The following is a 24,194-nucleotide window of genomic DNA, read 5'->3' as shown; positions in this document are numbered from 1 at the left end:
TCATCAAATCAAGTCTTCTGAAAATCTTCCACCATTGGTGATAAAGCAATATCGGCATAAGAGAAATAGGTGTATCTTAAATGATGTGAGTAAATGGTGTAGATCACTCAAATAGACTTTGAAAAGAATGGGTGATAAACGTGGAGCTTTGAGATCCATTCCAAGTGACCTGTGCAGGGTGTTAGAAATCCTGAAAACCAACTAACAACTGTCTGAAACACCCAAGCTGGCCAGTTTTTCCAAGAGAATATCATGATTGACCAAATCAAAGGCTGTCGAAAGCTCTAATTGCAATTACCATCGTCGGCAAGTCTTTATCCAGATTACCTCTCAGTTCTGACAGTGCCAAAAGTAATGTCTGTACTAAATCTGGGATGAAAACCTGATTGTCTACTATCCATTCTCCGAGGACAAGCAGGCTGCTTGTTCTCACGACTGGGTGACGTCCGCGGCAGCCCCCACCAACCGGAAGAAGCTTCGCGGGCGGTCCGCACGCAGGGCACGCCCACCGCGCATGCGCGGCCGTCTTCCCGCCCGTGCGCGACCGTTCCCGCCAGTCCTTTCTTTTCCGCGCCTGGAGAGAGTCGTGCTGTTGCCGCTCTCTCTTCGTCAGCCCCGGAAAACCGATCGCGTTCGCGCAAATCGTTTAATTTTCATTTATTTTGTTTCTGTTGCCGCGCGCTCCAGTTTTCTTTTCTTTAAAAAAAAAAAAAGAGCACGCGCTTTATTTTTCCCTCGTTTCTAGCGGGGGCGTCGCGTTGCGGCCTTGTGGCCGCGCGGTCGATTATTTTTCGAGGTGTGATTTACCGCCACCATCGACGACTTTAACTTCGCCGACGCAATTTTTCCGTCGATGTCCTCGAAGGTCCCGAGTGGATTTAAGAAGTGTGGTCGGTGCGGCCGGCCTATCTCGCAGACCGACACCCACGCTTGGTGCCTCCAGTGCCTCGGGCCGGAGCACAATATCAAGTCGTGTTCGCTGTGTCTTGGTCTCCGGAAACAGACTCAAGTTGCGAGGCAAGTTCTTCGGGACCGTCTTTTTGGAACTTGCGCCGGCCCCTCGACGTCGACCTCGACGGCATCGGTATCGACGGCCGGTTCTTCGGTACTGGTATCGAGGCCCGAGAAATCGGCACCGATGGCATCGACCCCAGGAGCACAGGGCCCGCCGGTCCTCCGGTGAGGGCAGGGGTGAGAGGCCGCGTGGGCAATCGGCCCCAGTCACTCCCTCGGCCCATGGCCCTCGGGACCGAACCCTGTCTGACCCTGTTCCTCGGGACCGAGGGGGATCGACCTCCTCCTCCTCTATTCCACCTGGCACCGATGATGGGCACCGCAAGAAGTCCAAAAAGCACCGCCATCGGTCGCCTTCGGTGCTCGGTACCGCTGAGGAGTCGACGCCGAAGCGTCCACGTCGGGAGGAGAGATCCCCTTCTGTTGTGGATGTACCGACGCGTCAGGGTCCCAGCACTTCGGTGCAGTCTCCTGGACCCGAGCAGCTTCCGGCACCGACACCTCTACCGGGCCCCCCCCCCCCCCCCCCCGTCTTTCCCGGCAGCGGGCCTGGACGAGTGCCTCCGAGCCATCCTTCCGGGGATCCTGGAAGGGCTGATGCGCCAGGCTGTGCCGGCGCCGGGGGTGCTTGCGCCCTCGGCGCCGTTGACTGTGGCGCCGGCGAGCTCTAGCCCGGTGCCGAGGCCGTCGACACCGCCGCCGCTTGCGGCGCCGGTCTCGACCGCCACGCAGGTGGAGTCCCCGTCGATGGAGGGAGCTTCGTCCCCGCCGGCGCGGGAGTCCACCGCTCGACGACACCGAGGCCTCGGTGCCTCGACGTCGAGCCGGGCCCGGTTAAGGACTCAGCTACATGAGCTTATGTCCGATACCGAGGAAGAGGCCTCGTGGGGGGAAGAGGAGGACCCCAGATATTTCTCCTCAGAGGAGTCTGCGGGTCTTCCCTCGGACCCCACGCCTTTACCAGAGAGGAAGCTCTCGCCTCCTGAGAGTCTCTCTTTTGCCTCCTTTGTAAGGGATATGTCTATTTGCATTCCCTTCCCCGTGGTCTCTGTGGATGAGCCGAGGGCTGAGATGCTCGAGGTCCTCGACTATCCATCACCACCTAGAGAGTCCTCCACGGTGCCGTTGCACAATGTCCTCAAGGAGACACTGCTTTGGAACTGGATGAGACTGCTATCTAATCCCATCATTCCCAAGAAAGCAGAGTCCCAGTACAGAATCCACTCGGACCCAGAGTTAATGCGGCCCCAATTGCCCCATGACTCGGCGGTCGTGGATTCTGCTCTCAAGAAGGCACGGAGTTCGAGGGATACCGCCTCGGCGCCCCCGGGGCGGGAGTCTCGCACTCTGGACTCGTTTGGGAGGAAGGCCTACCAATCCTCCATGCTCGTGACCCGCATCCAGTCATACCAGCTCTATACGAGCATCCACATGCGGAACAATGTGAAGCAACTGGCGGACCTGGTCGATAAGCTCCCGCCGGAGCAGTCCAGGCCTTATCAGGAGGTGGTCAGGCGGCTGAAGGCGTGTAGAAAGTTCCTGTCCAGGGGTATCTATGACACCTGTGACGTGGCATCTCGTGGTATGCGGACTTAATCAGACTCTCAGTGGACGACCCTCTGCGGCTGCCAGCGGAGCGGGGCCTCTTGCATCAGGGCCCCGTGATGATGGAGGATCCCTACCCTTTGGTCTTACGGCCTGGCTCTTGAGTGGAAGCAGCTGAGGAAGAAGGGCTTCTCAGACAAGGTCATCGCCTCTATGCTGAGAGCGAGGAAGCGCTCTACTTCTACCACTTACGCTAGGGTTTGGCGTACCTTTGCGTCGTGGTGCGAGGCAGGCTCTGTATCGCCCTTCACTGCTCCAATATCTTCAGTGTTGGCGTTCCAGCAAGAGGGACTGGAGAAAGGCCTGTCGCTCAGTTCGCTGAAAGTCCAGGTGGCGGCTCTAGCTTGTTTTGGGAGTCGTCTGAAGGGGGCTTCCCTGGCTTCACAGCCAGATGTGGTGCGCTTTCTCAAAGGAGTTAATCACCTGCGCCCTCCGCTGTACTCGATAGTGCCTACATGGCGTCTCAATCTGGTGCTACGGACCTTGCAGAAGCCGCCCTTAGAGCCCTTGCCAAGGGCATCGCTGAAGGACTTGACGTTGAAAGCGGTCTTCCTGGTGGCTATCACCTCAGCCAGAAGAGTTTCCGCGCTCCAGGCGCTCTCGTGTAGAGAGCCGTTCCTGCGATTCACTGAGGCAGGAGTGTCGATTCGCCCAGTGCCTTCCTTCCTGCCCAAGATTGTTTCTCGATTCCATGTGAATCAACAGCTTTGCCTGCCCTCCTTTCGTAGGGAGGATTACCCAGAGGAGTACCCTGCGCTCAAATACCTGGATGTTAGACGGGTCATCCGCAGATACTTGGAAGTGACCAATGATTTCCGGAAGTCGGATCACCTGTTCGTGCTGTTCGCAGGCCCTCGTAAGGGTCTGCAGGCATCTAAGCCTACGGTGGCACGTTGGGTCAAGGAGACGATCGCGGCAGCTTATGTGGCGGCAGGGAAGATTCCGCCTATTCAGCTGAAGGCACATTCTACTAGAGCACAAGCAGCCTCAATGGCGGAGTCCAGATCTGTTTCCTTGGAAGAGATGTGCAGAGCGGCTACTTGGTCGTCGGCTCATACCTTCTCACGACATTACCACTTGGATGTGGCTGCTCGGGCCGAGGCCCAGTTTGGGGCTTCAGTGTTGCGTTCAGGGATTTCCATGTCCCGCCCTGGGTGAGTACTGCTTCGGTACATCCCACCAGTCTATGGATTGATCGGCTTGATAGGGAAGGTAAAATTATGTATCATACCTGATAATTTTCTTTCCCTTAACCATAGCCGATCAATCCATAGCCCCTCCCAGATATCTGTATTTGTGTTCTGGTTATATTTCAGGTTCATGTTCAGTCTTCAGCTCCTGTTCACCAGGACTTCGTGTTCAAGTTCTTCCCATTGAAGTTTCTTCGAGTTGAGACGATTTTGTGTTACAGTGAGCTGCTGCTTCCTCTCCCCCTGTTTCAGCGGTGGCTGGATTGATAACTAAATTATGCCGGCGCTCCTTCCCGCTTTGTGCGGCTGTAGGGTAGCTTTGTATCCCTCCCGCTTCGGCGGTGTTAGGGTAAGCCAGCTCCTCCTGCGGTTGCGGTAGCAGGATAAGCCAGTTCCCCCCGTGTCGGCGGGTGTGGTTTCCCACCCACCGCCCCAGCGGTGGTGCGCTGGAATATTTCCCCTCCCCCGCTTCGGCGGTGGTGAGCTGGGCAGAGTGTCCCTTTGTGGGTGTAATTCTCTAAGTGCTGAGTCCTGCGGATGGAGCTTTCATATCGACATACTGGGGAATTTCCGGCAGCACATGACCACATATAGGGAGTCAAAAGATTGCTCTCTATCTCCACCTGCTGGTAGATGGACACAACCCACCAGTCTATGGATTGATCGGCTATGATTAAGGGAAAGAAAATTATCAGGTATGATACATAATTTTACCTTGGTTAAGCAGCACAGATGTATACTGGGACAACTACTTAACATTTCATATCTTGATGACACATTGAAATGTCTTGTGCCCACTTTGACCCTGGTGAATGTATTTGTCGTTTGTGATAACATTTATTGAATCAACATAACAAAGATTTTGCATCTGACAGGCCCTAAAGCTATCAAATCAAGTAGTACAGAGGTCTACAACATACAAAAAAAAATCTTAATTATAAACCAAGTTGAATTTGTACTGCACGAGAGAGCTTTCCAATTTGGTTTTCCTTCTGAAGTTTTAAGACTATTAAAAGAGCAAAATGGAACTCGTGTAGACAATACAAGTAACATCTTATTGATGTCCTTTCTAGGAATTAAGAGCAAAAAAGAAGATTGGTATAAGAACATTCCTGTAAAAAAGAGAAAAATTGAGATGCCTTTAAATCAGGGTGAGCTAGCATGTTTTTAAAATTTTCTGTAATGAATTACAAGAAATTGTTTTGTCATACTATATTTAAACACCATTTTAAAGAGTAAATTGATAAAGGAAAAGTGTTACGCTTAACCTTTGTTAATGAGAAAGGTCATGCATTCCCTATCTTTTATAACCACAACTGCATAAGTATTTCAATTTGTTGCTGAGCAAGTTCTCTGACCTGGGAGTGAATCCTGGAGGAATTTTTCTAATCTGTTTGAAAAAAAAATAATATTCAATTGAACTACCAGCCATTGATCTATCCTATATAATTGCACCTCCGTCTGGATGCCTGGGTTTGTAATGCACTTCACATTGGTCCGCCCTGGCGATGACATCAGAGGGCGGATCAGTGAGAGGGAAGGGAACCCAGCACCAGCCAGCGGAGGTGAGTAGAGAATCTCCCCCCTCTCTTCCTCCCCCTCTCCGAGTTCCAGCCCCCTCCGAGTTCCATGCCCCCCTACCTCCCTCCCTCTCCTCCCCTTTCAGTTGCAGGACCTCCCTCCCTCCCTCCCTCCCTCCCTCCCTCTCCTCCTCTTCGAGTTGCAGGACGTCCTCCCCCTCCGAGTTCCACACTCCCCCTCTCCTCCGAGTTCCATGGCCCCGCGCCTCCCTCCCTCTCTTTTCCGAGTGCAAGTACAACCTGTCCTCAGGCAGCCCCTCGCCTTCCTGAATGCCGGCTGTAATTTAAAAATTCTTACCTTGTGGTCCGGCGTCTGCAGTGAAGGCGAGCGGCGCTTCTGACTGCCTTCCCATGTGTCTCAGCTCTGCCTCTGGTCCTGCCCTTCCGGAAACAGGAAATGAGGGCGGGACCAGAGGCAGAGCTGAGACACATGGGAAGGCAGTCTGAAGCGCCGCTCGCCTTCACTGCAGACGCCGGACCACGAGGTAAGAATTTTTAAATTACAGCCGGCACACAGGAAGGCGAGGGGCTGCCGGAAGACAGGTTGTGTTTGCACTCGGAGGGGAAAGAGAGGGAGTGAGACGCGGGGTCTGGAACTCGAAGGGGAGGGGCGTCATGGAACTCGGAGGGAGGTAGGGGGCATAGAATTCGGAGGAGAGAGAGGGAAGTAGGGAGGGGGCGTGGAACCTTGCTAGCGCCTGTTTCATTGTTCAGAAACAGGCCTCTTTTACTAGTTACTATATATTAGAGGTTTTCAACCCAGGGCTCACCCAGCCAGTCGATGTTATCAGATATCCTGAAAACCCCGACTGGCTGGGTATGCCCTGAGGACTGGGTTGAAAACTTCTGATTATACATGACAGAAAAAAAATGTTGCAATATGAAGAAATTTGGGCCCACTATTCAAAAGCATTTATGCAATCACCAGTGGCTGCAATGCAGAAATGGCCAAAGCTATACATACAATAAAGGTGTGGTTGTGGAAACATGAAGATTATCTGCAAAATTATGTTCAGGACTAAAATTCAATAACTGCGAATAAGGGTTATATGTTTTTAAGTACTAGTACACAATTAGCCTGCATCAGGGATCAGTTGTTTCTCCGAGGACCAGCTTGTTCTCACGACTGGGTGACGTCCACGGCAGCCCCCTCCAACCGGGAAAAACTTCTTGCAGGAGGTCCCACGCGCGGGGTACACCCACTGCGCATACGCGTCCGTCTTCCCGCCCGTGCGCTCCCGCTCAGTTTTTCGTTTTCCGCGCTTGGAGAGAGACTGCTTTGCATCCCTCTCTGTTGTCAGCCTCGGAAACCGGTTTGTGGCCTAGTCCACTTATTTCTTTGTTTTGTGGCGCCGTTCATGCCTTCTTTCTCATTAAAAAAAAAAAAAGTCCCCCTTATTCTTTTTCGTTCCTTTCCTTTCGTTCCTTGTGGCCGCGCGTTCGTGTTTTTTCCTCCTCGTGGCCCTGTTTGCCGCCACCATCGACAATTTTTCCGTCTGACATCGAGGATACCCAGCGGCTTCAAAACATGTGGTCGTGCGGCCGGCAGATCTCTCTCTCTGACACCCACGCTTGGTGCCTTCAGTGCCTCGGGCCTGAACGTAATCCCAAAGCATGTAACTTGTGTCTCAGCTTGAAGAAGCGGACACAAATAGCGAGGCAAGCTCAACAGGACTGTATTTTTGGAGCTTGCGCCAGCCCGTCGACTTTGGCAGCATCGGCGTCGGACATGGCATCGACCTCAGGAGCTCAGGCACCACCGGCCCAACGACCATCTTTCGCTGGGAGCAGCGAGCAGCCGAGTGGGCCTCCGCCTGCCTCAGCAGCTCCTGCTGGGCAGGCCCATTGGGACCGACCCCTTTCGGACCCGTCCTCGAGGAGGCGTGTGGATTCCACGTCCTCGTCGACGCTGCGGAGTGCCGATGACATGCATCGAAGGAAGTTGGCTAAGAAGCATCGTCATCGGTCACCCCCTTCCCACTGTACCGGGAGCTCCGGGGCGTCGAGAGAGTCTGCGAGAAGCATCGACGCCGGGAGGACCGCTCCCCCTCCATTCAGGAGGTGTCCATGCGTCAGTCGTCGGGCAGTCCGGTACCGTCTCCTGGCCTCGTGCAGATTCGAACACCAACTCCTGCACCGGCCCCTCAGCCTTCCCCGACAGAGACTTTGGACGAGCGCCTCCGAGCCATCCTTCCCAGTATACTGGAAGGGCTCCTGCGCCAGTCTCTTCCGGTGCCGGGGGTACTTGCGCCCTCGGCACTGTTGATGGAAGCACCAACTGGCTCTGGCCCTGTGATGCGGCACCAGTCTCAGCCGCCACTCAGGTGGAATCCCCGTCGATGGAGGGAGCTTCGTCCCCGCCGGTGCGGGAGTTCACCTCTCGACGCCGTCATCGAGGACGTGGCTCTTCTGAGTTGAGACGGGCCCGGTTCAGGACAGAAGTCAGAGAACTCGTGTCAGACACCGAGGAGGAGGTCTCGTGGGAGGAGGAGGACCCCAGGTATTTCTCGTCCGAGAAGTCCTATGGTCTCCCCTCTGACCCCACTCCTTCGCCAGAGAAGAAGCTCTCGCCATCTGAGAGCCTCTCCTTTGCCTCTTTTTTGTTAGGGACATGTCTGTGAGCATTCCCTTTCCCGTGGTCACGGTGGACGAGCCAAGGGCTGAGATGCTCGAGGTCCTCGACTATCCATCTCCACCTAGAGTCTTCCACGGTACCGTTGCACAATGTCCTGAAGGAGACGCTGCTTCCAAACTGGGTGAGGCCTTTATCTAATCCCACTATCCCGAAGAAGGCGGAGTCCCAGTATAGAGTCCACACTGACCCGGAGCTGATGAGGACTCAGTTGCTTCATGACTCGGCGGTTGTGGATTCTGCTCTGAAGAGAGCCAAGAGTTTGAGGGATACCGCCTCGGCGCCCCTGGGGCGTGAGTCTTGCACTCTGGACTCTTTTGGGAGGAAGGCCTGTCATTCCTCCATGCTTGTGACCAAGATCCAGTCCTTCCAGCTCTACACGAGCATCCACATGCGGAACAATGTGTGGCAACTGGCGGACCTAGTTGACAAGCTCCCGCCGGAGCAGGCCAGGCCTTTTCAGAAGGTGGTCAGGCAGCTGAAGGCGTGTCGCAAGTTCCTGTCCAGGGGTGTTTATGACAATTGTGATGTTGCATCCAGAGCCGCTGCCCAAGGTATAGTGATGCGCAGACTCTCATGGCTGCGCGCCTCTGACCTGGACCATCAGCAGCGGTTGGTGGATGTCCCTTGCTGGGGGGATAATATTTTTGGTGAGAAGGTCGAGCAGTTGGTCGAACAGCTTCACCAGCAGGAAACCGCCCTCGACAACCTCTCCCACCGCGCGCCTTCAGCACCTGCCTCTTCAGGTAGGCGATTTTTCAGGGAAAAGGAGACTGCTTCTTACGCTTACACCAAGCGTAGGTACAATCCTCCTTCCAGCGCGCTCGTTCGCGTCAACAGCGTGTGACCAAGCAGGCCCCGGCGGCTCCCCAGCAAAAGCAGGGGATGGGCTTTTGACTGGATCCAGGGGAGCATAGCCGCCATACAAGTGCCCGTGCTGGACGATCTACCGGTTGGGGGGAGGTTAACCTGGTCATAACCTCCGACCAGTGGGTTCTCCAAATAGTGCGGTGCGGGTATGCCCTCAATTTGATCTCCATTCCACCAAATTGCCTGCTGGTAGCTCAGTCCTTCAGCTCCCACCACAGGCAGGTACTTGCAGAGGAACTCTCCTCCCTTCTCAGCGCCAGTGCGGTCGAGCCTGTACCACCAGGGCAAGAAGGGCTGGGATTCTATTCCAGGTACTTCCTTGTGGAAAAGAAAACAGGGGGGGATGCGTCCCATCCTAGACCTGAGAGGCCTGAACAAATATCTGGTTCGAGAAAAGTTCAGGATGCTTTCCTTGGGCACCCTTCTCCCCTTGATTCAGAAGGACGATTGGCTATGCTCCTTGGATTTAAAGGATGCTTATACCCACATCCCGATACTGCCAGCTCACAGGCAGTATCTGCGATTCCGTCTGGGGACACAGCATTTCCAGTATTGTGTGCTGCCCTTTGGGCTCGCCTCCGCGCCACGGGTGTTCACGAAGTGCCTAGTGGTGGTGGCGGCGGCAGAGTTACACAAGCTGGGGGTGCATGTGTTCCCTTAGCTCGACGAATGGCTGGTGAAGAGCACCTCAGAGGCAGGAGCCCTACAGTCCATGCAGAGGACTATTCAACTTCTGGAGCTACTGGGGTTTGTGATAAATTACCCAAAGTCCCACCTACGCCCAGTCCAGTCTTTCGAATTCATTGGAGCCCTGCTGAATTCACAGACGGCTCATGCCTATCATCCCGAGGAGAGGGCACGGACACTTCTATCCCTCGCCTCCCGGGCCAGAGCGTCCCAGCAGATCACAGCTCGGCAGATGTTGAGACTCCTGGGCCATATGGCCTCTACAGTCCATGTGACTCCCATGGCACGTCTTCACATGAGGCCAGCTCAATGGACCCTAGCTTCCCAGTGGTACCAGGCTACAGGGAATCTAGAAGATGCAATTCGCCTACCCGCCAGCTTTCGCATTTCACTCCGCTGGCGGACGATTCGCTCCAATTTGATCTTGGGACGCCCATTCCAAATTCCTCAGCCACAAAAGGTGCTGATGACGGATGCATCTCGCCTAGGGTGGGGAGCCCATGTCGATGGGCTTCACACTCAAGGACTGTGGTCCCTCCAGGAATCTGGTCTGCAGATCAACCTCCTGGAGTTGAGAGCGGTCTGGAACGCGCTCAAGGCTTTCAGAGATTGGCTGTCCTTCCAAATTATCCAAATTCGGACAAACCAGGTTGCGATGTACTACATCAACAAGCAGGGGGGCACAGGATCTTGCCCCCTGTGTCAGGAAGCTGTCAGGATGTGGCGCTGGGCTCGCCAGCATGGCATGCTTCTCCAAGCCACGTACCTGGCCGGCGTAAACAACTGTCTGGCCGACAGACTGAGCAAACTCATGCAACCGTACGAATGGTCGCTCAATTCGCCTGTGGTACGCAAGATCTTCCGGGAGTGGGGCACCCCCTCGGTGGATCTTTTCGCCACGCAGACCAATCACAAGCTGCCTCAGTTCTGCTCCAGGCTTCAGGCCCATGACAGGCTAGCGTCGGATGCCTTCCCTCCATTGGGGGAGCAGGCTCCTGTACGTGTATCTTCCCATACCTTTGGTGGAGAAGACTTTGCTGAAGCTCAAGCATGACCGTGGCACCATGATTCTCATTGCACCCTTCTGGCTCTGTCAGATCTGGTTCCCTCTTCTTCTGGAGTTGTCGTCCGAAGAACCGTGGACATTGGGAGTGTTTCCCAACCCTCATCATGCAGAACGAGGGGGCGCTTCTGCATCCCAACCTCCAGTTCCTGGCTCTCACGGCCTGGATGTTGAGGGCGTAGATTTCGCTGCCTTAGGTCTGCCTGAGGGTGTCTCCCGAGTCTTGCTTGCCTCCAGAAAAGATTCCACTAAGAAAAGTTACTTTTTCAAGTGGAGGAGGTTTGCCGTCTGGTGTGACAGCAAGGCCTTAGAACCTCGCTCTTGTCCAGCACAGACCCTGCTTTGAATACCTTCTACACTTATTGGAGTCTGGCCTCAAGACCAACTCAGTAAGGAATCATCTTAGTGCGATTAGTGCTTACCATTATCGTGTAGAGGGTAAGCCTATCTCTGGACAGCCTTTGGTAGTTCGGTTCATGAGAGGTTTGCTTTTGTCAAAGCCCCCTGTCAAACCTCAAACAGTGTCATGGGATCTCAACGTCGTCCTCACCCAGCTGATGAAACCTCCTTTCGAGCCACTAGCTTCTTGCCATCTGAAGTACTTGACTTGGAAGGTCATTTTCTTGGTGGCAGTCACTTCAGCTCGGAGGGTCAGTGAGCTTCAAGCCTTGGTAGCCCATGCTCCCTAAACCAAATTTCATCATAACAGAGTAGTCCTCCGCACTCACCCTAAGTTCCTGCCAAAGGTGGTGTCGGAGTTCCACCTGAACCAGTCAATTGTCTTGCCAACATTCTTTTCCCCCTCTGCATACCCGCCCTGCTGAACGTCAGTTGCACACATTGGACTGCAAGAAAGCATTGGCCTTCTACCTGGAGCGGACAAGCCCACACAGACAGTCCGCCCAATTGTTTGTATCTTTTGACCCCAACAGGAAGGGGGTTGCTGTCGGGAAACGCACCATCTCCAATTGGCTAGCAGATTGCATTTCCTTCACTTATGCCCAGGCTGGGCTGTCTCTTGAGGGTCATGTCACAGCTCATAATGTTAGGGTCATGGCAGCGTCAGTGGCCCACTTGAAGTCAGCCACTATTGAAGAGATTTGCAAGGCTGCGACGTGGTCTGTCCACACATTCATATCTCACTACTGCCTCCAGCAGGATACCCGACGTGATAGTCGGTTCGGGTAGTCGGTGCTGCAGAATCTGTTCGGGGTTTGAATCCAACTCCACCCCCCTAGGCCCATTTTTATTCTGTTCAGGCTGCACTCTGTTAGTTGTTCTTCGTAGGTCAATTTTTGTTATGGCCTTGCCATTGCGAGGGTTGCGAGGCCCAATTGACCCTCTTAGTTGTTTTGAGTGAGCCTGGGAGCTAGGGATACCCCAGTTGTGAGAACAAGCATCCTGCTTGTCCTCGGAGAAAGCTAATGATACATACCTGTAGCAGGTATTCTCCGAGTACAGCAGGCTGATTTGTTCTCGCCTTCCCTCCCTCCTCCCCTTTGGAGTTGTTTTATCTTATCCTTATTTCTTTTGCTTTTTACTTAACTGAGCGGTCGCGGTCGCGCACGGGCGGGAAGACGGCCGCGCATGCGTGGTGGGCGTACCCCGCGCGCAAGAGACCTCCCGCGAGAAGTTTTTTCCGGTTGGAGGGGGCTGCCGTGGATGTCACCCAGTCGTGAGAACAAGCAGCCTGCTGTCCTCTGAGAATACCTGCTTACAGGTATGTATCATTCGCTATCCCTTATTGAAATAAGCAAAATAAATAGGATAGCAGCTCTCATGCACTTTTGCTTGATTTCATTGCTTACAGGTATGTATCATTCGCTATCCATTATTGAAATAAGCAAAATAAATAGGATAGCAGCTCTCATGCACTTTTGCTTGATTTCATTAAGGGATACAACTGATTGCTGATGCAGTCTCTAGTCAAAACACTTCCACTATCGGCTCTATTCTCAAAATGGGAAAAAAAAAAGTATTTTTTAATTGTTGCTGGTTAGCTTTTTTTTTTTAACTCCCTATCTTTGCTCCCGGATCTTCCATTACCTTGTAGTGGAGTTACATACTCCTTTTTTTTTTTTTTTTTCTTCCCTTCAGCTATGAAGTTATCTAGGCACAAGTAGACGACCCCCCCCCCCCCCCCCCCCCAAAAAAAAAAAAAAAAGTAGAGAGAGGGTTTATAACTTTCCCAAATACTAGGGTTTAGAGAGCAAAATAACATGACCATTTTTTAAAATATTTCTCCACTTCAACTTTTTTTTTCCTAATATTTAGTTCCCAAATTGATGATCAGTTCCTCCTTCCCTATCATCAAGCCGATCAATCCATAGACTGGTGGGTTGTGTCCATCTACCAGCAGGTGGAGATAGAGAGCAATCTTTTGCCTCCCTATATGTGGTCATGTGCTGCCGGAAATTCCCCAGTATGTTCTCTATCTCAGCAGGTGTGTGGTCACACAGCAGCAGCTCTGGCAAGGTCTCCAAGCCTAATTGTTTAGGTTTTGTTGAGTACCTGGGGTTGAGGGCTCTTCGTGAGCAAGTGCAAACCTGGTGGTGCCAGGTCCCTCCTTTTCTCCCCCCTCCCGCTGGCTCCGTTAAACAAAAAAAACAACAAAAAAATTTTAAAGCGTTCAAAAAGGACGTCCATTTGCAGCTGCTCACTGGAACAAGTCATCGCTGCTTGGAGCAAGAAGCAGGTAATTTTTACCTTTTACTAGCGGGCAGGGGGTTCCCCGAACGGTCTCCACGTGGCTATGGCCTCGGATGGCAAGGGCGCGAAAAGACGCTCCCCGGAACGCGTTCGCGTGCCTAGCGGGGAAGCGGGGGATCGAAGGTAAAGTCACCCTTTTTGGGCGCCCTTTCGGAACCGGGAGAGTTCACCGGTTTTTCCTCCGGCGCAGCGGCCTTTCCCGCCTTAGGCGCTCATCCCCCGCTGGGCGTCCTCCCGGTCGGCTTCTTCTTGGGCCGCTCTCGAGATGGGAGACGTTAACAGCTTGGTCGCCCTTGAATCGGGCTCCTTCTTGGAGTTTCGCGCCGGACGCCTCTCCCCCGCTACTGGGAGCACAGATGGAGGGCGCCTCTAGGGCCGCGGCACAGCCTGCAGAAATGCACAGACTGGGGGGTTTCTCCCCTGAGTTCATTTTGCTGCTGCATCAAGCCTTTCTTATGCAGAACACTGCCCCTGCCCACCTCTCTGATCGGTGTGATGAGGCCTCTATGCTTAAGCGGGGGACTCGGTCTCCTCTAATGTGGATGACAGCAGCGTGTCTGAGTTCTCCCAGAGATCCTTAGCGGAATCGATGGAAGAGACTGATCCTCGCTCGGATGGAGCGGACGACTCCTCTGCAGCAGGGCTTTTTCGCTCAGAGGATTTGCCCAACCTACTTGTGCAGGCCATGAGCATTTTGAAGATTGCCTCTCCGGAAGAAGGCTCTCTCTCAACCTCTACTGGCTCCGCCATTATGCTGGGAACGAAGCGCCCGCCTAGAACCTTCCACGTTCATGAAGCCATGCAAACCTTAATTTCAGCGCAATGGGATGCCCCTGAGGCGAGCTTGAAAGTAGCCAGGGCTATGTCCCGTCTGTACCCCTTTCCTGAGGGGGAACGGGAAGCCTTTGTCTGGCCCACGGTAGATTCCTTAATCACTGCCGTGACTAAGAAAACGGCACTGCCGGTGGAAGGTGGCACTGCCCTGAATGACGCCCAAGACAGGAGAATGGAGGCGGCCGCTCTGAGTTTGCAGGCCTCGGTTTGCGGCTCCTACGTGGCTAGGGCGTGCCTGACTGTTTTGCAGTGGGCTTCCCCCTCGGACCCTTCCTGGAGGGCGGAATGGCCGACCCTGGAGTCGGGTTTGGCCTACCTGGCAGACTTGCTGTATGATATTTTGAGAGCCTCGGCCAAGGGCATGGCTCAGACAGTCTCTGCGCTGCGGTGGCTCTGGCTTAAGCACTGGTCTGCTGACCATGCCTCTAAATCTCGCCTAGCCAAGTTGCCTTTTAAAGGCAAGCTGCTCTTTGGGGACGAGCTGGACAAGATCGTGACGGAGCTCGGCACGTCCAAGGGCAAGAGGTTGCTGGAGGTCAGGACTTGGGCCGGCAGTGCCCGTCCTGGTTCCTCTAAGGGCCGATTCCAGGAAGCCCGTCGGTATCGCCTGGGCAAGTTGGCCTCCTCTGCCTCCGCGTCCTTCAAACGGAACTTCTCCCCCAAGCAGCATTCCTTTCATAGGGAACGCTGTCCCAGAGGTTTGTCCTCCGGCCCGCCCCCCAGGGTCGCGTACCCAATGACGGGGACCTGGTCCATGGCCCAGTGCAGATAGGAGGAAGGTTGTCCTCGTTTCTGGGCGAGTGGACCAGGGTAACTTCAGACGCTTGGGTTCTGGAAGTCATCAGAGACGGCTACAAGCTAGAGTTCTACCGACCCCTAAGAGATGGGTGTGTAAACTCTCCTTGGAAGTCTCAGGTCAAAGCAGCTGCCGTGCAGCAGACTTTGAGCAACCTGATCCGCCTGGGCGCGGTGGTCCCGGTGCCAGTAGATCAGCTTGGCAAGGGGCGCTACTCCATTTACTTTGTGGTGCCAAAGAAAGAAGGATCTGCTTGGCCTATTCTCGACCTCAAGGGAGTCAATCAGGCCTTGAAAGTTCGGCACTTCCGGATGGAGACCCTCCGCTCCGTAATAGCTGCGGTGAAAAAGGGAGAATTCCTGGCCTCCCTGGACATCAAGGAAGCTTACCTACATATTCCCATCTGGCCGCCTCATCAGCACTTTCTGCGCTTTGCAGTGCTGGGCCGACACTTCCAGTTCAGAGCCCTCCCGTTTGGGTTGGCTACGGCTCCGCGGGCCTTCTCCAAAGTAATGGTGGTCATCGCGGCCTTCCTCCGCAAGGAGGGAGTGCAAGTCCATCCCTATCTGGACGACTGGCTGATCCGAGCCCCTTCCTATGCGGAGTGCGGGAGAGCTACAGACAGGGTCATTGCTCTTTTGAGCTCCCTGGGATGGATCATCAATTGGGAAAAAAGCCTGCTGCGCCGACTCAGTTCCTGGAGTATCTGGGAGTTCGATTCGACACCCAAGTGGGCAGAGTGTTCCTGCCGGACAACCGGAGCGTCAAGCTTCGGACCCAGGTGGGCCAGTTCCTAGCCTCCTCTACTCTTCGGACTTGGGACTATGTGCAGCTGTTGGGCTCCATGATGGCCACGATGGAGGTAGTGCCCTGGGCCAGGGCTCATATGAGACCGCTACAGCACTCTCTTCTGCGGCGGTGGACTCCAGTCTCGGAGGATTACGCTGTACGCCTTCCTTTGGATCCAGCGGTGCGAAAGGCGCTGAGTTGGTGGCTGAGGCCAGGCAAGCTGTCCGCAGGAATGCCTCTTACGACCCCGGAGTGGGTTGTCGCCACGACGGACGCCTGCTTGACGGGCTGGGGAGCCCACTGCCTGGGACGGACAGCGCAGGGGCTCTGGTCTCCTGCAGAGACGAAATGGTCCATCAACCTCCTGGAGCTCCGAGCCATTCGGTTGGCGCTTCTAGAGTTTCTCCCGGTACTGGTGCTGAGGCCTGTACGGGTCCTGTCGGACAATGCCACGGTTGTGGCCTATGTCAATCGCCAGGGAGGTACCAGGAGCGCCCCTCTAGCCAAGGAGGCCATGAAGCTATGCCTGTGGGCGGAAGCGAATCTGGAACAGGAGTCGGCGGCCCACATTGCGGGAGTCATGAATGTCAAGGCGGACTTTCTCAGTCGCCATACCTTGGATCCTGGAGAGTGGCAACTGTGTGCTTGGGCGTTCTTGGACATCACGAAACGCTGGGGCCAGCCGAGCCTGGACCTGATGACATCCTCGGCCAATTGCCAAGTGTCGCTTTTTTTCAGCAGAGGACGGGACCCTCGATATCTGGGAGTCGATGCTCTTCTCCAGCAGTGGCTGGCACAGGAGCTTCTCTACGTGTTCCCGCCCATGATGGGCAGGGTGCTAGGCCGGGTGGTAAAGCATCCGGGCCAGGTGATCCTGGTGGGTCCGAATTGGCCCAGACGTCCCTGGTATGCGGACTTAGTCAGACTCTCGGTGGACGGCCCTCTGCGGCTGCCAGGGTCCCGTGGTGATGGAGGATTCCTCCCCCTTTGGTCTTACGGCCTGGCTCTTGATCGGAAGCGGCTGAGGAACAAGGGCTTCTCAGATAAGGTCATCGCCACTATGCTGAGAGCGAGGAAGCGCTCTACTTCCACCACTTACGCCAGGGTTTGGCATACCTTTGCGTCGTGGTGCGAGGCAGGCTCTATATCGCCCTTCACTGCTCCAATATCTTCAGTGTTGGCGTTCCTGCAAGAGGGGCTGGAGAAAGGCCTGTCGCTCAGTTCGCTGAAAGTCCAGGTGGCGGCTCTAGCTTGCTTCAGGAGTCGTCTGAAGGGGGCTTCCCTGGCTTCACATCCGGATGTGGTACGCTTGCTCAAAGGAGTTAATTACCTGCGCCCTCCTCTGCACTCGATAGTGCCTATGTGGAATCTCAATCTGGTACTACAGACCTTGCAGAAGCCGCCCTTCGAGCCCTTGCCTAGGGCATCGCTGAAGGACCTGACATTGAAAGCAGTCTTCCTAGTGGCTATCACATCAGCCAGAAGAGTTCCCGAGCTCCAGGCGCTCCCGTGTAGAGAACCGTTCCTGCGATTCACTGAGGCAGGAGTATCGGTTCACCCAGTGCCTACCTTCCTGCCCAAGATTGTTTCTCGATTCCATGTGAATCAGCAGCTTTACCTACCCTCTTTTCGTAGGAAGGATTACCCAGAGGAGTACCCTGCGCTCAAATACCTGGATGTTAGACGGGTCATCATCAGATACTTGGAAGTGACCAATAATTTCCGGAAGTCGGATCATCTGTTCGTGCTGTTCGCAGGCCCTCGTAAGGGTCTGCAGGCATCTAAGCCTACAGTAGCACGTTGGGTCGAGACGATCGCGTCAGCTTATGAGGCGGCGGGAAAGATTCCGCCTATTCAGCTGAAGGCACACTCTACTAGAGCACAAGCAGCCTCGATGGCGGAGTCCAGATCTGTCTCCTTGGAAGAGATTTGCAGAGCGGCTACTTGGTCGTCGGCTCATACCTTCTCACGACATTACCGCTTGGATGTGGCTGCTCGGGCCGAGGCCCAGTTTGGGGCTTCAGTGTTGCGTTCAGGGATTTCCATGTCCCGCCCTGGGTGAGTACTACTTCGGTACATCCCACCAGTCTATGGATTGATCGGCTTGATGATAGGGAAGGTAAAATTATGTATCATACCTGATAATTTTCTTTCCCTTAATCATAGTCGATCAATCCATAGCCCCTCCCAGATATCTGTATTGTTTGTGTTCTGGTTATATTTCAGGTTCTAGTTCAGTCTTCATTTCCTGTTCACGAGGACTTCGTGTTCAAGTTCTTCCCATTGAAGTTTCTTCGAGTTGAGACGATTTTGTGTTACAGTGAGCTGCTGCTTCCTCTCCCCCCGTTTCGGCGGTGGCTGGATTGATAACTAAATTATGCCAGCGCTCCCTCCCGCTTCATGCGGCTGTAGGGTAGCTTTGTATCCCTCCCGCTTCGGCGGTGTTAGGGTAAGCCAGCTCCTCCCGCGGTTGCGGTAGCAGGATAAGCCAGTTCCCCCCCGTGTCGGCGGGTGTGGTTTCCCGCCCACCGCCCCAGCGGTGGTGCGCTGGAATATTTCCCCTCCCCCGCTTCGGTGGTGGTGAACTGGGCAGAGTGTCCCTTTGTGGGTGTAATTCTCTAAGTGCTGAGTCCTGCGGATGGAGCTTTCATATCGACATACTGGGGAATTTCCGGCAGCACATGACCACATATAGGGAGTCAAAAGATTGCTCTCTATCTCCACCTGCTGGTAGATGGACACAACCCACCAGTCTATGGATTGATCAGCTATGATTAAGGGAAAGAGAATTATCAGGTATGATACATAATTTTACCTTGACACAGAATTTAGTTTCATTGAAGACAAGCAGGCCTTATATTCTCACATATGGGTAATGTGATCAGCATTGCTCAGTTCAGTGCTTATATCAAGCTGAAAAGAGCTTTGTGAGGAGAGAGATGCCTTCTCTTTCTCCACAAGAGCATGGGACTGCCAGTTCTTTTTTTACCATGGTGGGGCGTGGACGCCATTTTTCCTCCTCTCCTCACAGCCCGGTTTGGAAGAGGTTGATTGCTTTTTGCCAGCATTCGTGCTTGGTTTTTTTTTTTGTTGTTGTTTCCTGGTTTTTCCCTTCTCTTAATTTTTATTTCCCCCCCCCCCCCCCCCCCCCCCCCCCCCCCCCGCTTTTATGTTTCCTTTCTTTCTCAGTGGCAGTAGGCCGCATTTAGGCCTTGACTTTGATGGTTAGCTCTGGTGCTTTGCCCCTTTTTCAGCACCATCGATTTGTTTGATTCGGCCACGGAAATTTTTTCTTTCCATGTCCACGAATATTCCCAGTGGTGCTGTCCCCTCTCTCTCTTTCTCTGCAAATATCCAACAGACTGCTAAACCCTGTCATTTCTTTCTCTGTAATATCACCAAAATTTCTCCTTTTCTGAGCACACTACCAAAGCCTTTATCCACACTTTGATAAGACTACTGCAACTTGCTTCTCAGAGGTCTCCCACTAAGACTTCTCTCTCCCCTTCAAAATTCTGCTACACGACTTGTATGCCGCCAGTGTCGCAATGCTCATATTAGCCCTCTCCTCAAGTCACTTCATTGGCTCCCTGTCTGTTTCCACATACAGTTCAAACTCCTCTTACTGACTGCATTCACTGCAGCTCCTCAGTACCTCTCCACTCTTATCTCTCCCTACACTCCTCTGTGGGAACTCTCGTTCTTTGGGTAAATCTCTCTTATCTGTGCCCTTCTCCTCCACTGTCAACTCCTGACTCAATTTCTTTTATCTTGCTGCACCATATGCCTGAAATAGACTTCCTGAGCCGGTATGTGAAGCTCCATCTCTGGTCGCCTTCAAACCTAGGCTAAAAGCCTACATTTTTGATGCTGCTTTCAACTCCTAACCCCTATTCACTTGTTCAGTATTCATGTCTGTTTTATCTTTCCCACCTTAGTATTTCCCTTATCCCTTGTTTGTCTGTCCTGATTAGATTGTAAGCTCTGTCGAACAGGGACTGTCTTCATGTTCAAGTGTTAGAGCACTGCGTACGTCTAGTAGCGCGATAAAAATGATTAGTAGTACCAATAGACCTTCACTGGTACAGACACCCATTCTTGGTTTCTTCAATGTTTAAGGCTTGATCATAGCCCTTCCAACTGTGCCCTGTGCCTTCGTACGAAGAAAAGGAATCAGTTGGCCAGAGAGGGAGAGGCTCAACAAGAGAAGATTTTTGGAGCCTGGTCCGAATCCTCTGCGTTGGGAGCATCTGTCCATGTGGCTGCTAGACCTATCGACACTGAGCCGTTGTGTGAATTGAGTGGGTCTCCACCTACCTTGATGCCGACTGTTGTGCAGAGCCCCCGGGACCAACCTGCATTGGACCCAATCCCGCAGCAACAGGAGGATTCAACATCGCCCTCATTGGCACAGAGGAGTCTCGATGACCAACTTCATGTGAAGGCCAAGAAGCATTAGCATTGCTCCCCCTCAACACACAGTTCTGGGAGCTCCGTGGCACAGAGGAATTCGGCACCTGAGAAGCGTCGGTGCTTTGAGGACAGCTCCTCCATACAAGAGGTGCTGGTGCAGCAGTCTCCATGTAGCCAGGACCAGCCTCTGTTCTTGACTCTAGCAGTCTCAGACTGTCTCAGAGCAGACACCCCAGCTTTTCCTGGTGTCTGCCCTCAATGAGCTCATCCAGGCCTTGCTCCCTGAGCTGCATTGGCATTAAGGGTGCTTGCATCTGCCATGCCTCAAGTTGCAGCTCATATTGGCCCTCAGCCTGCAGCGAGGCCTCTTGACACCGGTGTTGCGTGCTGCCCCGGCGTCAACTGCCATCCAAGCCAGCACTCCCTCAACATTAACCCCGAGGCGATGGAAGGATTCAACATCAACACTGAGGAGCCTTGATGACCAGCTTCAGGCGAAGGCCAAGAAGCATTGGCATTGATTCCCCTCAACACACGGTGCTGGGAGCTTCGGGACACTGAGGAATTTGCAACTCGAGAAGCGTCAGTGCTGGGGGGACCGCTCCCCTCCATACAAGAGGTGTTGGTGTGGTGTTCTCCATGCAGACAGGACCAGCATCCCTTCTTGACCCCAGCAGTTCTACAGACTTTCTGAGCAGACACCCAGCCTTCCAGGTATTGGCCCTCAGCCTGCAGTGAGGCCTCTGACACCGGTGTTGCATGCGACCCAGGCGTCGACTGCCACCCAAGCTGGCAGTCCCTCGACATTAGTGGAGGAAGCTTCACCGGAGTCAATGCAGGTGCTTGACTCCTCAGCACCCCTCTCAGGGCCATGGCTTCTCTAGGTCGAGGCTGGCTTGGTCTCAGCCTTTTCCAGAGGAGTATTTTGGCTGATCAGGCGACCCTCAGGGGGAGGAATGCTGGCTTCAGCCTAACCCCTGGTAAGCCTTTCCTCAGCTGAAAGGTGCCCAGCTCTACCACCGGCTGCCTTTCAGGTGCTGTGGAGACTTGCAGCTCATCTGCATGTCCTTACAGCCTTCTCCGGGGTGACACCCAGGTCCACTCCAATCCACTCGGCCTCCGCTCTAAGTGCCGCGCCCCTAACGGCACGCGGGGCATTTTTCTCTTTACATCAGACCAACACAATCTTGGCCTTTTTTGGATCTAAAATGTTTCAGGACTATGCTCATCTCCCGTATTCAGTCTACCAGCTCTTTCTCCGAGGACAAGCAGGCTGCTTGTTCTCACTGATGGGTGACGTCCGACGGCAGCCCCACGCTCGGAAGATCTTCCTAGCATCAAAGTTTGTTAGCCCTCGCATGCACATGCACGCACCACGCATGCACAACTGTCTTCCCGCCCGTAGCGCAAGCGTGCTCCTCAGTCTTTTTTTCGGTGGCTCAGGATGGCTTTTTTTTTTTTTTTTGTTCTGTGCCCCAGAGAGGCCCTCGCAGCGTTTTCGCCAATTTTCGGCATGTTTCTGCACGAGTTCGCTCGTGTTTTTCCGTTTTTAAAAAAAAGGGGTTTTTTCCTCCATTTTTTTTAGTTTTGTCCCGTAAGTTTCCTTTTTGTCGTGAGTGGCCATTTTGGCCGCCCATACGGGGTTTTCCTTGTTTTGGTGCCTTTCTTTTCGGCACCATCGCGAATTTTGACCTCGTCAGCGCGATTTTTCCGCCCATGTCCTCGAAGCCTGCCAGCGGCTTCAAGAAGTGCACGCGGTGCAACCAGACAATCTCGCTCACTGATAGGCACGTCTCGTGTCTTCATTGTTTGGGAGCTGGTCATCGTCCCAACGCCTGCATGTTGTGTCTTCAGCTTAAAAAGACGACCCAGGCGGCGAGATTGGCTCAGTGGAACCTTTTGTTTGGAGCCCCGTCCGGTCCTTTTGCGTTGACGGAGCCAGTGGTACAGAGGTCATCGACGGTATCTATGTCTGCATTGGAGGGTGCATCGACGTCCAGAGCGCAGGTGATGGCTGTCCAGATATCTCACGCTGGTAGCAGTGAGCCATTGAGTGGGTCTCCACCTGCCTCGAGGGCTCCTGTTGTACAGGCACCCCCGGGACCGACAAAGACCACCAAATTGCCCACCAAGAGCTCATCACTTCAGCACGTGCAGGTACTTGCCAGCTCTCAGCCCTTCTGAAAGCCCATGCGGTCGAACCCATTCTACCAGGGGAGGAAGGGTGGGAATTCTATTCTGGGTACTTGTGGAAAAAAGAAGACAGGAGGGATGCATCCCATCCTAGATCAAAGGGCCTGAATAAATTCCTGGTCAAAGAAACGTTCAGGCTGGTTTCCCTAGGCACTCTTCTCCCTATGATTCAGGAAAACAATTGGCTATGCTCTCTGGACTGAAAGGATTCTTACACACACATCCCAATACTTCCAGCTCACGTGAAGTATCTGCGATTTTGGCAGGTATCACAGCACTTCCAGTACTACATGTTGCCTTTTGGTCTCACGTCGGCTCCTGGGGTTTTTACCAAATACCTAGTAGTAGTCACAGCATTGCTACACACACTGGGAATGTGTTCCCTTATCTGGACGATTGTCTGGTGAAGAGCACATCAAAGGACTGTGCTGAGAGTCCATGCAGAGAACTGTTCGGGTGCTTGAGCTACTAGGGTTCATTTTAAACTAACCCAAGGCCCATCTACACCTTGTCCAGCAATTGGAATTCATTGGAGCCCTGCTCGATATGCAGAAGGTTTGAGCCTTTCTCCCGGGGCTGAGAGCGGACGCTGTGGTCGCGCTGGCTTCTCGGCTTCATACCTGTCAGCAGGTAACACCTTGTCAGATGTTGAGGTTATTGGGCCACATGGTGTCCAGTTTGTGATGCCCATGACATGCCTTCACATGAGAATTGCCCAATGGGCCCTAGCTTCTTAGTGGAGGATGTCATCAGTGTGTCCCTGGAGCTAGCTCGCTCCCTTTTGTGGTGGAGCATTTGATCCAATTTGACTTTGGGACTTCCATTCCAAATTCCACAGCCGCAAAAAGTGCTGACGACAGTGGATACATCTCTCCTGGGGTGGGGAGCTCGTGTAAATGGGCTCCACACTCAAGGTGCTTGGTCCTCCCAGGAAACAGATCTCCAGATCGATCTCCTAGAGCTTCGGGCTATTTGGAATGCTCTAAACACTTTCAGAGATTGGCTGTCTCACTAAATTGTACTCATTCAAACAGACAATCAGGTTGCGATGTATTACATCAACAAGCGTTGGGGGGCACCAGATCACACCCTCTGTCGGGAGGCCATTCAGACGTGGCGTTGGGCTGTCCAGCAGAGTATGCTCCTTTTGTACCACCTAATGTGGCGGTTAAAAACAATGGCCTGGTCAACAGACTGAGCAGGGTCATGTCATGCAACCGCATGAGTGGTATCTCAACATGGGCATTGCCTGGCAGATCTTCCGAGCATGGGGCACCCCCTCGGTGGATCTCTTTGCTACTTGGATCAATCAGAAAGGTCCTCAGTTCTGTTCCAGGTTTCCAAGCCACGGCAGACTAGTGTCTGATGCTTTTCCCCTGCATTGGGGGATTATTGTTCTGTATGAGTATTCTACTATACCTCTCGTGGGGAAGACTGCTGAAACTCGAGCAAGACCCACAGGACCATGATTCTGATGGCTCCGACAGATCATGCTCCCTCTTTTTGAGTTATCCTCCGAAGAACCATGGAAATTGAAGTGTTTTCCGACAGTCATCACACAGAACTAGGCATCTCTTCTACATCCCAGTTTCCAGTTTCTGGCCCTCACTGGATGTTGAAAGCCTAGAATTTGCTTCTTTTGTTTCTTCCTGAGGGTGTCTCCCGGGTCTTGTTGGCTTCCAGGAAAGGTTAAGAGGTGTTACTCTTTTTTTTTTTTTTAAATGGAGGAAATGAGAGAGTCACGTGATGCGCTAAGAGAGTAGGACGTGTGTCCCTGCTGTCCGAGGCCAACGCCCAAAATCGTCAAAATTTCGCGTTT

General features: G+C 53.5%; 1 protein-coding gene across 4 annotated transcripts in view; it reads left to right on the top strand.

Annotated features, from left to right (window-relative positions):
• RESF1 (retroelement silencing factor 1) overlaps nucleotides 1-24,194 on the top strand; it is a 130,758-nt gene that overhangs the window by 98,129 nt on the left and 8,435 nt on the right. For all 4 annotated transcript variants that reach the window (XM_030215490.1, XM_030215491.1, XM_030215494.1 and 1 more), the window contains one exon: nucleotides 4,883-4,960. In XM_030215490.1, the coding sequence (XP_030071350.1) occupies nucleotides 4,883-4,960 (78 nt within the window). The remainder of the gene's footprint in view (nucleotides 1-4,882; nucleotides 4,961-24,194) is intronic.

Source organism: Microcaecilia unicolor, chromosome 9, assembly GCF_901765095.1.
Source record: "Microcaecilia unicolor chromosome 9, aMicUni1.1, whole genome shotgun sequence".
Classification (NCBI taxonomy): Eukaryota; Metazoa; Chordata; class Amphibia; order Gymnophiona; family Siphonopidae; genus Microcaecilia; species Microcaecilia unicolor.
The sequence above is the reverse complement of the archived record's forward strand: the minus strand, read 5'-3'. Positions and strand labels throughout refer to the sequence as shown.